The sequence below is a fragment of the Triticum aestivum genome, chromosome 6D (assembly GCF_018294505.1).
Source record: "Triticum aestivum cultivar Chinese Spring chromosome 6D, IWGSC CS RefSeq v2.1, whole genome shotgun sequence".
Classification (NCBI taxonomy): domain Eukaryota; kingdom Viridiplantae; phylum Streptophyta; class Magnoliopsida; order Poales; family Poaceae; genus Triticum; species Triticum aestivum.
Window position 1 is genome coordinate 375,665,935 of NC_057811.1, and position 16,275 is coordinate 375,682,209.

At 43.5% G+C, this 16,275-nt stretch overlaps 1 protein-coding gene across 1 annotated transcript; it reads left to right on the plus strand.

Moving 5' to 3' along the window:
* Positions 1-1,934: 1,934 nt before the first annotated feature.
* On the plus strand, positions 1,935-5,014 carry LOC780621 (probable tocopherol O-methyltransferase, chloroplastic). Its single transcript, XM_044564541.1, has 6 exons — positions 1,935-2,335; positions 3,476-3,645; positions 3,761-3,865; positions 4,177-4,380; positions 4,500-4,602; positions 4,727-5,014. The coding sequence occupies exons 1-6, from the start codon at positions 1,966-1,968 to the stop codon at positions 4,870-4,872; spliced, it is 1,098 nt and encodes a 365-aa protein (XP_044420476.1). The 5' UTR covers positions 1,935-1,965; the 3' UTR covers positions 4,873-5,014.
* The last annotated feature ends 11,261 nt before the right edge of the window (positions 5,015-16,275 follow it).

Genomic DNA, 16,275 nt, shown 5'->3' on the forward strand with positions numbered 1-16,275 from the left:
AGAACAGTAATGCATTTACAAAATATCCAAATTTAAAAAAAATCATGAAGGAAAATGATAAAAGGTAAAATAACATAAAAATGACGAAAAATGGTTAAAATTCATATAAATGGAATTATTCCTATGAAGATCCTGGAGTACCCGCCTCCCTGTGGGCTTCGCGGGTGAGAGAGCCCTTTGAGCAGTCCATTTGCGCTGGCTTGCCGTGATGACCTCTTGGGACCTATACGCGCCGTCCGATCTACCTGGACGATGTGCGCTCGGGTGACCAGACTTGGCGGTCCATGACGGATGGACCGCGGGGGCATGCCTAGGGCCACCATCATTGGGCGGTGTTGGGCGCACCCGCGTCGGCACTATCGCGCGATGCCCACGCGCAATAGCGTGGCCAGACCTGCGTGTCGGCATCTTCAATCCTTATCGTGTTGGTCTGGTCGTGCCAGCCGGGGGTGCGTTGCGGTCGCAGCACCGGCTCACGCGTGGGCCTTTTTCGGGCTATTTGGTTTGCCCCACACGGGTACGCGTGCGGCTCGCGTGTTGCGACACCTGGGTGCACCGGCGCTGCGTCAAGTTGGCTGTGCAAGGGGCCGTCCTGCTGGCTGTGTCGGGCTACTTTGCACGCATGAGTCGGGCCCACGTGTGTGCCTGGCTTGGGTGGGAATAGCTTGTCGAACAGACTTGAGGAGAATTTCCCTCCCTCTGGCAGATAACAATTTTCCTTTCATCCACTAATTTTTGTAATAATTTGATCAATCAGGAAATAAAAGCAGGAGCTTTTGTCCATACCCACATTCGCTGGTAATAGGGTGAAGTGTATCCTAGGTCCTCGAACTATTTCGATTGTGTCACGTAGGTCCTCAAACTATGAAAAGTGTCATCTAGGTCCTCAAAAATCCTTGAAGTGTAATAAGTGTGTATATATGTGACAACTCTGAAATAGTTCAAGGACCTAAATGACACCTTCAAAATAGTTTGAGGACCAGAATAACACACATATTGCACTTTGAGGACCTGGATGACGATTATCATAGTTCGAGGACCTACATGACACCTCTGAAATAGTTCGAGGACCTATGATGCACTTCACTCACCCAAATACTTGTCATTGAGGGCTTCAGTCATAATATTCAAAATATGCAGATTTGTGCATTGTCTTTCACTTTCGCATTGGGACTAAAAACGATGCTTGATTTCTCTACGCTCACCATTTGTCTCGAGGCAGCACAATATGAATCTAATGCTGCTTTCAGCACCTTCGCGTTCATGGCATTAGATCTCATGAGGATCAGTGAATCATCAGCAAAGAGAATATTAGAAATCACTGGAGCATCTTTACTGACTTTTACTCCGGACAAAAAACCATTCTCCTCCGCATTAGCCAAAAGGGCAGTCAGGCCCTCGGTACACACAAGAATAAGTAAAGAGATAGAGGGTCCCCTGCCTTGATCCTCTAGTAGGTTTAAAACTCGGTGCTCCACAGAGGAAACACACTGCATAATTAGATTCACCCAATTCTCTTGAAAACCCAATGTTAACAAAATAAATTTCCTTTTATTTGTATGTTTTATTTAGGCCTTTTATTTGTACGTGTGGTAGCAAAAGGAGCGCAGTACTAGTCCTATTCCAGCAGGAAACCGTCGGTCGAGCCGGAGAAAAACGCCGAAGGAGCGAGCGGAGTCACTGCCAGTTTGGCACGGAGACAATGTCAAGTCACAGTACCGTGGGCTATGGTTAGCTAGCTTGGCACGGTGTGACAATGGGCTAGATGCGACGAGTCTCGCCTCTCGTAGCCGCCCATCTTTGCCCCAATTTTCACCCCAATCGCACAGGTGTACGTTCGTCTGGCATCCGGCGGCACGCTGAGCTGCCTGCCACTGGCGTGCGTGGCCCACGTGACCTCGCGTCAATAAAAAATACTACTCCACCCCCGGAGCTGTCAGGCGCTCACGAGGCTCCAAATACAAAATGGCAAACTCCGCCGCCCTGCTCCACTCACTCCTCTCCACCGCCTGGACGCCGCGCCGCCGCCTCGACCGAGCCTCGGCCACGCGGCTCGCCCCGTCCCCCGGCCCGCCCTGCCGCTCCCGCCGGCCGACGCGCTCCGTGCGCTCGATGGCGTCGTCGACGACCGCGGCCCGGGCCGACGCGGCGGCGCCGGGGCTGAAGGAGGGCATCGCGGGGCTCTACGACGAGTCGTCCGGCCTGTGGGAGAGCATCTGGGGCGAGCACATGCACCACGGCTTCTACGACTCCGGCGAGGCCGCCTCCATGTCCGACCACCGCCGCGCCCAGATCCGCATGATCGAGGAGGCCCTCGCCTTCGCCGCCGTCCCCGGTAAGCAACGTCCGGTCCGGACCCTACGCTCGTGTCGCAATTCGCACCAAGGTCGAGCTATGTGCTTGGTTCAACCGTGCCGGCCCAATTCGTAGCTGGCCAGCAACAGCCCACGAGGCGGATTTGTGCACTCTATATTGAGCTGAGCTATCCGACTGGCTGTACTTGCCAGTTGCCACGCTGATGACCATTGCTTTTGCAAGTACGAGATGGCACTGTTTGGATTGTGCTTGGTCGTCTTATCACTGCTCTGCCAGTACTCTCTGGCACTCTGCTCGCCGCCGTGGCACCGGCGAGCCAATCTAGATTTGGGCCCAAAAATTTGCCTGAGCTGCGAATGTTTTTTACAGTACGTTCTGCCGCTCCAGTTAGCACTTCTACCAGAGTCTGGCTTACAGTGGTCGTGCCCTCTAAACTCCCAATGCTATAGCTGCCTACTAATTTGCAGTAATACTTCTGTATGTAGTCTGTATAAAATTTTGTTTTAAAAGGAAAGTCAGTAAACGCTACACAGTACACTTTTTTTAGATGTACAGTACACCTCTTGATCAGCCCGTCTAGAAGACCGCACAGGTGTTACGTGGTAGGCTGGTAGCCATTCCCTCCCCTACGAATTCTCTTCTAAACATTCTCTTTCAATTTCTGTAGAGTTTTTGCTTGTACCCTTTTTTAGGATGGTTCACGAGTTGCGACTTCTTTCTTTTGAGAAATTAAGTTTGGGGTCTCCTGTAATTTTTGTGCGAGAGTGTGGTTTCATTTTATGCTCACTCTCCACGATATATGCATTGTTTCTTTAATTGAAATGGCATGAAAAGAATGTCGTAGTCTTATCAGGTATTATAGCTGCCTAAAGTTTAATAATAAATATGAATATATGTTCAGTCATAAGTATTACAGTTGCATAACCTCAACTACATCTTCAGTTCAGTAGTATGTTGCAGCATAGTTCCATGGGAAATCAAGCTAGTTCAAATTAATAAAAAAGGTTAAAAGAGACATTTAGAGAGAATATAGCACCTTGTTCAAAACAAGGGGAACTTGGCCAATTTGCCATTATGTATGGACAATTAGCTTGATCTGTACTTCAAGTTTTTAGTGCAGGATTTACTGCTGTTTTTGAGGGAATGCCTGTGCTTGCAGACGATCCGACAAACAAACCGAAAACGATTGTTGATGTCGGATGCGGAATCGGTGGTAGCTCAAGATACCTGGCGAACAAATATGGAGCACAATGCTCTGGGATCACATTGAGCCCAGTGCAAGCCGAGAGAGGAAATGCCCTCGCAGCAGCACAGGGGTTGTCGGACAAGGTTTTTTCTACTGTTCTGCTCTTGCCAATTAGTTTGGGGTTTCAATCTCTGACCTCAGACCTACTTGGGGTTTGGTTTGGTTTTGGAAGTGACAATGTGCACATGTTTGGCCCAGGCTTCTTTCCAAGTTGCTGATGCTCTGGAGCAACCATTTCCTGATGGGCAGTTTGATCTTGTCTGGTCTATGGAGAGTGGTGAGCACATGCCGAACAAACAGAAGGTAAACATACTAGTTCTAGAAGAAACTAAACAGTATGAGTCATTGCAAAACCGTTCAAGACAAGCTGCCAAAATATTATATCAGTTTGTGTGACAGACTGGGTCGATATGTATCTCTTGCAAATAACTTGGTGTTGTTGGAAAATCCATATTACCTGTTTATGTAATTACCTTTTTTCAAGAACATGTAATTACGTGCATAAAGATACATAGTTAATCCTATGACAAACGATAAAACCAGAAAATTAGTCCAATCAGGTATGAAAGTAGATGTTGAGTATTGCGGTGAAATCTTACAAAATCTTTTATCAGTTTGTAAGCGAGCTGGCACGCGTCGCAGCTCCAGGAGCAACTATCATCATCGTGACCTGGTGCCATAGGAACCTCGCGCCATCGGAGGACTCACTGAAACCTGACGAGCTGAATCTTTTGAAAAAGATTTGTGATGCATATTACCTCCCGGATTGGTGCTCTCCCTCGGATTATGTCAAGATTGCCGAGTCATTGTCTCTTGAGGTATTTTCCCCCAAATTTTGAATTGATTTGACCTACCTGGTACACAAATTTGCATGAGACCAAAATTTGATATATATTTTTTGACCTACCTGATACACAAAATATTCCTCTACTATCAGGATATCAAAACGGCCGACTGGTCTGAAAACGTGGCCCCGTTCTGGCCTGCTGTCATCCAATCAGCACTGACATGGAAAGGCCTCACTTCTCTACTAAGGAGTGGTATGCTCTTCTTGTCTTTCTCTCTCTGTGCTGCTCATCGAACCGAGGTGATCTGTTTGATGTTCTTTTTGTAGCTGATATATACGTACATTTCAACTCACTTTGGTGTTGTCTTGATTATCAGGATGGAAGACGATAAAGGGAGCACTGGTGATGCCTCTCATGATCCAAGGCTACAAGAAAGGCCTCATTAAGTTCAGCATCATCACCTGCCACAAACCCCAAGCAGCCATAGAAGGAGAACCTGAGGCCGCATCGCCCAGAGTGTAGAATAGAACCCATGTGATTGGAATAGACTCGGCTTGCTGTCGCCTTGTAGCTGAATAATTTCGTGTTACCGTGCCTCTGTATCTGCAACTGGAAGTGCCATATGAGAATGGTTCCTAAAGCAAAATTCTCCTCAGATTCATCAGATCATTACTGTACTTAAAAAAAGGGAAGCCTGCCAGATTGCGCGCTGTTGTGGATTGATTGGTAGAAAAAGGAAGAACACAAAATCCTATGACGCTATACATGCAAACAAAATGCACCATGGTTGAGTTTGGTTGCCCGCATAGAGCCCAATCATCTGAAGGAAATATGCCCTAGAGACAATAATAAAGTTATTATTTATATTTTCTTATATCATGATAAATGTTTATTATTCATGCTAGAATTGTATTAACCGGAAACTTGATACATGTGTGAATACATAGACAAAGCAAAGTGTCCCTAGTATGCCTCTACTTGACTAGCTCGTTAATCAAAGATGGTTAAGTTTCCTGACCATAGACATGTGTTGTCATTTGATGAACGGGATCACATCATTAGGAGAATGATGTGATGGACAAGACCCATCCGTAAGCTTAACATAATGATCGTTAAGTTTTATTGCTATTGCTTTCTTCATAACTTATACATATTTCTTTGACTATGAGATTATGCAACTCCCGAATACCGCAGGAACACCTTGTGTGCTATCAAACGTCACAACGTAACTGAGTGATTATAAAGATGCTCTACAGGTGTCTGTTGGGTTGGCATAGATCGAGATTAGGATTTGTCACTCCGAGTATCTGAGAGGTATCTCTGGGCTCTCTTGGTAATGCACATCACGATAAGCCTTGCAAGCAATGTGATTAATGAGTTAGTTGCGGGATGATGCATTACGGAACGAGTAAAGAGACTTGCCGGTAACTAGATTGAACTAGGTATGAGGATACCGACGATCGAATCTCGGGCAAGTAACATACCAATGACAAAGGAATAACGTATGTTGTCATTACGGTTTGACCGATAAAGATCTTCGCAGAATATGTAGGAACCAATATGAGCATCCAGGTTCCGCTATTGGTTATTGACCGGAAAGGTGTCTCGGTCATGTCTACATAGTTCTCGAACCCGTAGGGTCCGCACGCTTAACGTTCGATGACGATTTTGTATTATATGAGTTATGTGATTTGGTGACCGAATGTTATTCGGTGTCCCGGCTGAGATCACGGACATGACGAGGAGTCTCAAAATGGTTGAGAGGTAAAGATTCATATATAGGATGATAGTATTCGGACACCGGAAGTGTTTCGGGGGTACCGGGTACGTATCGGGTCACCGGAAGGGGTTCCGGGCACCCCCCCCCGGCAAAGATATGGGCCTTATTGGGCCAAGGGCGGGACAGACCAGCCCCTAAGGGGCTGGTGCGCCCCCATATGGGTTGGCCTAAGTGGAGAAAGGAAAAGGGGAGGAGGAAAGGAAATAGAGGGAATAGGATTCCTCCTTCCTTTCCCCTCTCCCCTCTTTCCTTCCCCCCTCCGGAGATAAGGAAAGGGGGAGGCCGAATTGGAGGAGGCCCCCAAATAGGATTCCTCCTACTTGGGGCGCCCCATGGCTGTTTCCCTCCCCCTCCCACCTATATATATATGTGGGGAGGGGGCGCCTAGAACACACAACAAACATTGTTAGCCGTGTGCGGCGCCCTCCTCCACAGTTTACGTCTCCGGTCGTATTCATGTAGTGCTTAGACGAAGCCCTGCACGGATCACTTCACTATCACCGTCACCACGCCGTCGTGCTGAGGAACTCTCCCTCGACACTTGGATCAAGAGTTCGAGGGACGTCATCGAGCTGAACGTGTGCATAACTCGGAGGTGTCGTACGTTCGGTACTTGATCGGTTGAATCGAGAAGACGTTCGACTACATCAACCGCGTTAAACTAACGCTTCCGTTTTCGGTCTACGAGGGTACGTGGACACACTCTCCCCCTCTCATTGCTATGCATCTCCTAGATAGACCTTGCGTGAGCGTAGGAATTTTTTTGAAATTGCATGCTACGTTCCCCAACAGTGGCATCCGAGCCAGGTCTATGCGTAGATGATATGCACGAGTAGAACACAAAGAGTTGTGGGCAGTGATCGTTATACTACTTACCACCAATGTCTTATTTTGATTCGGCGGTATTGTTGGATGAAGCTGCCTGGACCAACCTTACATGCCCACGTTCATGAGACCGGTTCCACATACAAACATGCAACTAGTTTTGCATAAAGGTGGCTGGCGGGTGTCTGTTTCTCCAACTTTAGTTGAATCGAATTTGACTGCGGCCGTTCCTTGTTGAAGGTTAAAACAACAAACTTGATAAATCACCGTTGTAGGTTTTGATGCGTAGGTAAGAACGGTTCTTGCTAGAAGCCCGTAACAGCCACATAAAACTTGCAACAACAAAGTAGAGGACGTCTAACTTGTTTTTGTAGGGCATGTGTGTGATGTGATATGGTCAAGACATGATGTGATATACGTTATTGTATGAGATGATCATGTTTTGTAAAAGTTATCGACAACTGACAGGAGCCTTATAGTTGTCGCTTTATTGTATGAAATGCAAACACCATGTGATTGCTTTACTTTATCACTATGCGTTAGCGATAGTTGTAGAAGCAATAGTTGGCGAGACGACAACGACGCTACGATGGAGATCAAGGTGTCAAGCGGTGACGATGGAGATCATGACGGTGCTTTGGAGATGGAGATCAAAGGCACAAGATAATGATGGCCATATCATGTCACATATTTTGATTGCATGTGATGTTTATCTTTTTATGCATCTTATTTTGCTTAGTACGGCGGTAGCATTATAAGATGATCCTTCACTAAAATTTCAAGGTATAAGTGTTCTTCCTGAGTATGCACCGTTGCGACAGTTCGTTGTGCCGAGACACCACGTGATGATCGGGTGTGATAAACTCTACGTTCACATACAACGGGTGCAAGACAGTTTTGCACATGTGGAATACTCAGGTTAAACTTGACGAGCCTAGCATGTACAGACGTGGCCTCGGAACACTGGAGACCGAAAGGTCGAACGTGAATCATATAGTAGATATGATCAACATAGAGATGTTCACCATTGAAAACTACTCCATCTCACGTGATGATCGGACATGGTTTAGTTGATATGGATCACGTGATCATTTAGATGACTTGAGGGATGTCTATCTAAGTAGGAGTTCTTAAGTAATATGATTAATTGAACTTAATTTATCATGAACTTAGTTCTGATAATATTTGCATATCTATGTTGTAGATCAATAGCTCGCGTATAGCTCCCCTGTTTTATTTTTGATATGTTCCTAGAGAAAACTAAGTTGAAAGATGATAGTAGCAATGATGCGGACTGGGTCCATGATCTGAGGATTATCCTCATTGCTGCACAGAAGAATTATGTCCTTGATGCACCACTAAGTGATAGACCTATTGCAGGAGCAGATGCAGACGTTATGAACGTTTGACAAGCTCAGTATGATGACTACTTGATAGTTTAGTGCACCATGCTTTACAGCTTAGAACCGGGACTTCAAAAATGTTTTGAATGCCATGGAGCATATGAGATGTTCCAAGAGCTGAAAATGATATTTCAGACTCATGCCCGTGTTAAGAGGTATGAGACCTCTGACAAGTACTTTGCCTACAAGATGGAGGAGAATAGCTCAGCTAGTGAGCATGTGCTCAGAATGTCCGTGTACTACAATCGCTTGAATCAAGTGGGAGTTAATCTTCCAGATAAGATAGTGATTGACAGAGTTCTCTAGTCACTATCACCAAGTTACTAGAACTTCGTGATGAACTATAATATGCAAGGGATGATGAAAACGATTCCCAAGCTCTTCCCGATGCTGAAATCAGCGAAGGTAGAAATCAAGAAATAGCATCAAGTGTTGATGGTTAACAAGACCACTAGTTTCAAGAAAAATGGGCAAGAGAAAGAAAGGGAACTTTAAGAATGAAAAGCAAGTTGTCACTCTCGTGAAGAAGCCCAAAGCTAGACCCAAGCCTGAAACTGAGTGCTTCTACCGCAAAGGAAATGGTCACTGGAAGCGAAACTGCCCCAGATACTTGGCGGATAAGAAGGATGGCAAAGTGAACAAAGGTATATTTGATATACATGTTATTGGTGTGTACTTTACTAGTGTTCATAGTAACCCCTGGGTATTTGATACCAGTTCAGTTGCTAGGATTAGTAACTCAAAACAGGAGTTGCATAATGAACACAGACTAGTTAAGGGCAAGGTGACGATTTGTGTTGGAAGTGATTCCAAGGTTGATAAGATCACCATCGCACACCCCCTACCTTCGGGACTAGTGTTGGACCTAAATAAATGTTATTTGGTGTTTGTGTTGAGCATGAATATGATTGGATCATGTTTATTGCGATAGGGTTATTCATTTAAATCAGAGAATAATTGTTGTTCTATTTACACGAATAAAACCTTCTATGGTCATACACCCAATGTAAATGGTTTATTGAATCTCGATCGTAGTGATACACATATTCATAATATTGATGTCAAAAGATGCAAAGTTGATAATGATAGTGCAACATACTTGTGGCACTGCCGTTTAGGTCATATTGGTGTAAAGCGCATGAAGAAACTCCATGCAGATGGGTTTTGGAATCACTTGATTATGAATCATTTGATGCTTGCGAACCATGACTCGTGGGCAAGATGACTAAGACTCCGTTCTCCGGAACAATGGAGCGAGCCACTGACTTATTGGAAATAATATATACCGATGTATGCGGTCCAATGAGTGTTGAGGCTCGCGGCGGGTATCGTTATGTTCTAACCTTCACACATGATTTGAGCAGATATGGGTATATCTACTTAATGAAACACAAGTCTGAAACATTTGAAAAAGTTCAAAGCATTTCAGAGTGAAGTGGAGAATCATCGTAACAAGAAAATAATGTTTCTACGATCTGATCGTGGAGGCGAATATTTGAGTTACGAGTTTGGCATTCATTTAAAACAATGTGGAATAGTTTCACAACTCACGCCACCTGGAACACCACAACGTAATGGTGTGTCCGAACGTCGTAACCGTACTTTATTAGATATGGTGCAATCTATGATGTCTCTTACCGATTTACCACTATCGTTTTGGGGTTATGCATTAGAGACAGCTGCATTGACGTTAAATAGGGCACCATCTAAATCCATTGAGACAACACCATATGAACTTTGGTTTAGCAAGAAACCTAAGCTGTCGTTTCTTAAAGTTTGGGGTTGCGATGCTTATGTGAAAAAGCTTCAGCCTGATAAGCTCGAACCCAAATCAGAGAAGTGCGTCTTCATAGGATACCCAAAAAAACTGTTGGGTACACCTTCTATCACAGATCCGAAGGCAAGGTCTTTATTGCTAAGAATGGATCCTTTCTAGAGAAGGAGTTTCTCTCAAAACAAGTGAGTGGGAAGAAAGTAGAACTTGATGAGGTAATTGTACCTTCTCTCGAATTGGAAATTAGCTCATCACAGAAAACCGTTCCCGTGATGCCTGCACCAACTAGTGAGGAAGCTAATGATAATGATCATGAAACTTCGAATCAAGTTACTACCGAACCTCATAGGTCAACCAGAGCACGTTCCACACGAGAGTAGTACGGTAATCTTGTTCTGGAAGTCATGTTACTAGACCATGACAAACCTACTAACTATGAGGAAGCGATGATGCGCCTAGATTCCGATAAATGGCTTGAGGCCATGAAATCTGAGATAGGATCCATGTATGAGAACAAAGTATGGACTTTGATTGACTTTCCCGATGATCGGCGAGCCAGTAAAAATAAATGGATCTTCAAGAGGAAGACGAACGCTGATAGTAGTGTTACTATCTACAAAGCTCGAATTGTCGCAAAAGGTTTTCGACATGTTCAAGGTGTTGACTATGATGAGATTTTCTCACTCGTATCGATGCTTAAAAATCTGTCTGAATCATCTTAGCAATTGCCGCATTTAATGAAATCTGGCAAATGAATGTCAAAACTGCATTCCTTAATAGATTTATTAAAGAAGAGTTGTATATGATGCAATCAGAAGGTTTTTTCAATCCTAAAGGTGCTAACAAAGTGTGCAAGCTCCAGCGATCCATCTATGGACTGGTGCAAGCATCTCGGAGTTGGAATATACGCTTTGATGAGTTGATCAAAGCGTATAGTTTTATACAGACTTGCGGTGAAGCCTGTATTTACAAGAAAGTGAGTGGGAGCACTACAGCCTTTCTGATAAGTATATGTGAATGACATATTGTTGATCGGAAATGATGTAGAATTCTCTGGAAAGCATAAAGGAGTGTTTGAAAGGAGTTTTTCAAAGAAAGACCTCGGTGAAGCTACTTACATATTGGGCATCGAGATCTATAAAGATAGATCAAGACGCTTGATAAGACCTTTGATGAGTACATACCTTGATAATATTTTGAAGGAGTTCAAAATTGATTAGTCAAAGGAGTTCTTGCCTGAGTTGTAAGGTACGAAGTTGAGTAAGACTCAAAACCCGACCACGGTAGAAGATAGAGAGAGAATGAAAGTCATTCCCTATGCCTCAACCATAGGTTCTATAAAGTATGCCATGCTATATACCAGACCTATTGCATACCTTGCCATGAGTTTGGCAAAAGGTTACAATAGTGATCCAGGAGTAGATCACTGGACAACGGTCAAAATTATCCTTAGAGGACTAAGGAAATATTTCTCGGTTATGGAGGTGATAAAGAGTTCGTCGTAAAGAGTTACGTCGATGCAAGCTTTTACACCGATCCGGATGACTCTGAGTCTCAATCTAGATACATATTGAATGTGGGAGCAATTAGCTAGAGTAGCTCCATGCAGAGCATTGTAGACATAGAAAAATTGCAAAATACATACGGCTCTGAATGTGGCAGACTCGTTAACTAAACTTCTCTCACAAGCAAAACATGATCTCACCTTAGTACTCTTTGGATGTTAATCACATAGCGATGTGAACTAGATTATTGACTAGTAAACCCTTTGGGTGTTAGTCACATGGCGATGTGAACTATTGGTGTTAAATCACATGACGATGTGAACTGGATTATTGACTCTAGTGCAAGTGGGAGACTGAAGGAAATATGCCCTAGAGGAAATAATAAAGTTGTTATTTATATTTCCTTATATCATGATAAAGGTTTATTATTCATGCTAGAATTGTATTAACTGGAAACTTGATACATGTGTGAATACATAGACAAAACAAAGTGTCCCTAGTATGCCTCTACTTGACTAGCTCGTTAATCAAAGATGGTTAAGTTTCCTGACCATAGACATGTGTTGTCATTTGATGAACGGGAACACATCATTAGGAGAATGATGTGATGGACAAGACCCATCCGTTAGCTTAGCATAATGATCGTTAAGTTTTATTGCTATTGCTTTCTTCATGACTTATACATATTCCTTTGACTATGAGATTATGCAACTCCCGAATACCGGAGGAACACCTTGTGTGCTATCAAACGTCACAACGTAACTGTGTGATTATAAAGATGCTCTACAGGTGTCTCCGAAGGTGTTTGTTGGGTTGGCATAGATCGAGATTAGGATTTGTCACTGCGAGTATCGGAGAGGTATCTCTGCTACCTCTTGAGCATGCGTTGGTTTTTCCTTGAAGAGGAAAGGGTGATGCAGCAAAGTAGAGTAAGTATTTCCCTCAGTTTTTGAGAACCAAGGTATCAATCCAGTAGGAGACTACACGCAAATCGCCTGGTACCTACACAAACAATCAAGAACCTTGCAACCAACGTGATAAAGGGGTTGTCAATCCCTTCACGGCCACTTGCAAAAGTGAGATCTGATAAAGATAATAAGATATTTTTTTTGGTATTTTGTTGTATAGATTGGAAAATAAAGATTGGAAAATAGTAACCTAAAATTATAGATCGGAAACTTATATGATGTAAAGTAGACCCGGGGGCCATAGGTTTCACTAGTGGCTTCTCTCAAGATAGCATATATTACGGTGGGTGAACAAATTACTGCCGAGCAATTGATAGAAAAGCGCATAGTTATGAGAATATCTAGGCATGGACCTTTTTACTAGTAGATCTTTCGTTATTATTCTCAATCAAAGTAGACAAAGGCATATCATTAGGATCATAAGAAATACTCTTATTAGCAAACAATTTCATAAGTTCATCCATCTTTCCACTCAAAATATTAATCTCTTCTATCGCATGAACCTTTTTACTAGTAGATCTTTCGGTGTGCCATTGAGAATAATTAACCATAATATTATCTAGGAGTTTAGTAGCTTCTCCTAAAGTGATTTCCATAAAAGTGCCTCCCGCGGCCGAATCTAAAAGATTTCTAGAAGCAAAATTCAATTCAGCATATTTTTTTTGTATAATCATCCATAAATTCAAACCATGTGTAGGGAAATTACGTATCATTATTCATCCTCTCCCAAGCTTGTGCAACATGCTCATGACCAAGTTGCTTAAAATCCATAATATCGTTTCTAAGAGAGATGATCTTAGCGGGAGGAAAATACTTAGAGATAAAAGCATCTTTGCACTTATTCCATGAATCAATACTATTTTTAGGCAAAGAAGAGAACCAAGTTTTAGCACGATCTCTAAGAGAAAATGGAAATAACTTCAATTTAACAATATCATTATCCACATCTTTATTCTTTTGCATATCACACAAGTCAACAAAGTTGTTTAGATGGGTAGCGGCATCTTCACTAGGAAGGCCAGAAAATTGATCTTTCATGACAAGATTCAACAGAGCAGCATTAATTTCACAAGATTCAGCATCAATAATAGGAGCAATCGGAGTGCTAATAAAATCATTGTTGTTGGTATTGGAAAAGTCACACAATTTAGTATTATCTTGAGCCATCATGACAAACAATCAATCCAACACACAAGCAAACAAGAAGCAAGCGAAAAGAAGCGGACGAAAAAGGGCGAATAAAACGGCAAGGGTGAAGTGGGGGAGAGGAAAACGAGAGGCAAATGGCAAATAATGTAATGCGAGGGAGAAGAGTTTGTGATGGGTACTTGGTATGTCTTGACTTGTGCGTAGATCTCCCCGGCAACGGCGCCAGAAATCCTTCTTGCTACCTCTTGAGCATGTGTTGGTTTTCCCTTGAAGAGGAAAGGGTGATGCAGCAAAGTAGCGTAAGTATTTCCCTTAGTTTTTGAGAACCAAGGTATCAATCCAGTAGGAGACTACACGAAAATCGCCTAGTACCTGCACAAACAATCAAGAACCTTCCAACCAACGCGATAAAGGGGTCGTCAATCCCTTCACGGCCACTTGCAAAACTGAGACCTGATAAAGATAATAAGATAAATATGTTTGGTATTTTTGTTGTATAGATTGGAAAATAAAGATTGCAAAATAGTAAACTAGAATTATAGACCGGAAACTCATATGATGTAAAGTAGACCCGGGGGCCATAGGTTTCACTAGTGGCTTATCTCAAGATAGCATATATTACGGTGGGTGAACAAATTACTATCGAGCAATTGATAGAAAAGCGCATAGTTATGAGAATATCTAGGCATGATCATGAACATAGGCATCACGTCCGTGTCAAGTAGACCGAAACGATTCTGCATTTACTACTATTACTCCACACATCGACTGCTATCCAGCATGCATCTAGAGTATTAAGTTCATAAGAACAGAGTAACGCATTAGGCAAGATGACATGATGTAGAGGGATAAACTCAAGCAATGTGATATAAACCCATGTTTTTATCCTCGATGGCAACAATACAATACGTGTCGGTTCCCTGTCTGTCACTGGGATCGAGCACCACAAGATTGAACCCAAAGCTAAGCACTTCTCCCATTGCAAGAAAGATCAATATAGTAGGCCAAACTAAACCGATAATTCGAAGAGACTTGCAAAGATATTAAATCATACATATAAGAATTCAGATAAGAATCAAATATTGTTCATAGATAATCTTGATCATAAACCCACAATTCATCGGATCTCGGCAAACACACTGCAAAAAGTATTACATCGAATAGAACTGCAAGAAGATCGAGGAGAACTTTGTATTGAGATCCAAAGAGAGAGAAGAAGCCATCTAGCTAATAACTATGGACCCGAAGGTCTGGGGTAAACTACTCACACATCATCGGAGAGGCTATGGTGTTGATGTAGAAGCCCTCCGTGATCGAATCCCCCTCCGGCAGATCGCCGGAAAAGGCCCCAAGATGGGATCTCACGGGTACAGAAGGTTGCGGCGGTGGAAAAGTGGTTTGAAGGAGCGTTTCTGGTGGACTGGTATGAAGAAGGATATTGCAAAGTATGTAGCAGTATGTGATGTATGTCAGAGAGTGAAGACAGAACATCAGAAGCCAGCAAGATTACTGCAGCCTATGCCGATACCCGAATGGAAGTGGGACAAGCTTGGCATGGATTTTATCACCGGATTACCTAGGACCCGATCGGGATATGATTCTATCTGGGTAGTAGTGGATCGTTTGACCAAAGTGGCTCACTTTGTCCCAGTGAAAACCACCTACACGAGTGCGAAGTTGGCCAAGATATATATGACCAGGATCGTATGTCTGCATGGAGTTCCGAGGACCATCGTATCAGATAGAGGGACACAATTTACCTCGAAGTTTTGGAGTCAGCTGCACCAGACTTTGGGTACGAGGCTAGAGTTTAGTACAGCTTTTCATCCGCAGACAGATGGACAGACCGAGAGAGTCAATCAGATTCTGGAGGACATGTTGAGAGCTTGTGCATTAGATTATGGATCCAGTTGGGATGACAATTTGCCCTACGCGGAGTTCTCATACAACAACAGTTATCAAGCTATTTTGAAGATGGCACCTTTCGAAGCTTTGTATGGGAGAAGGTGCAGGACACCATTAATGTGGGATGAAGTTGGAGACCGCCAGTTCTTCGGACCGGATCTGATCAAGGAGTCCGAAGAGAAGGTTAAGTTGATTCGCGACAGACTAAAGGTAGCTCAGTTCTGGCAGAAGAGTTATGCCGATACAAAACGCAAGGAGGTAGTCTATGAGATCGGAGACAGAGCATATCTTCGTGTGTCGCCTCTGCGCGGAGTTAAACGATTTGGAGTTAAGGGAAAGTTAGCCCCGAGATTTGTAGGACCATACCGAGTGTTGGAGCGTATGGGAGAAGTGGCCTACAAGTTGGAGTTACCTGAAGGACTGTCAGGAGTTCATGATGTGTTCCATGTTTCCCAGTTGAAGAAGTGCCATGCTGAGATGGCCGATATTCCTCTCAGAGATATAGTGCCCCTAGAAGCAATTCAGTTGGACAGTGATCTGACCTACGAGGAGAAACCCGTCAAGATTCTCGAGTTTGCCAGCCGAGTTACGCGCAGCAAGGTTATCAAGTTTTGCA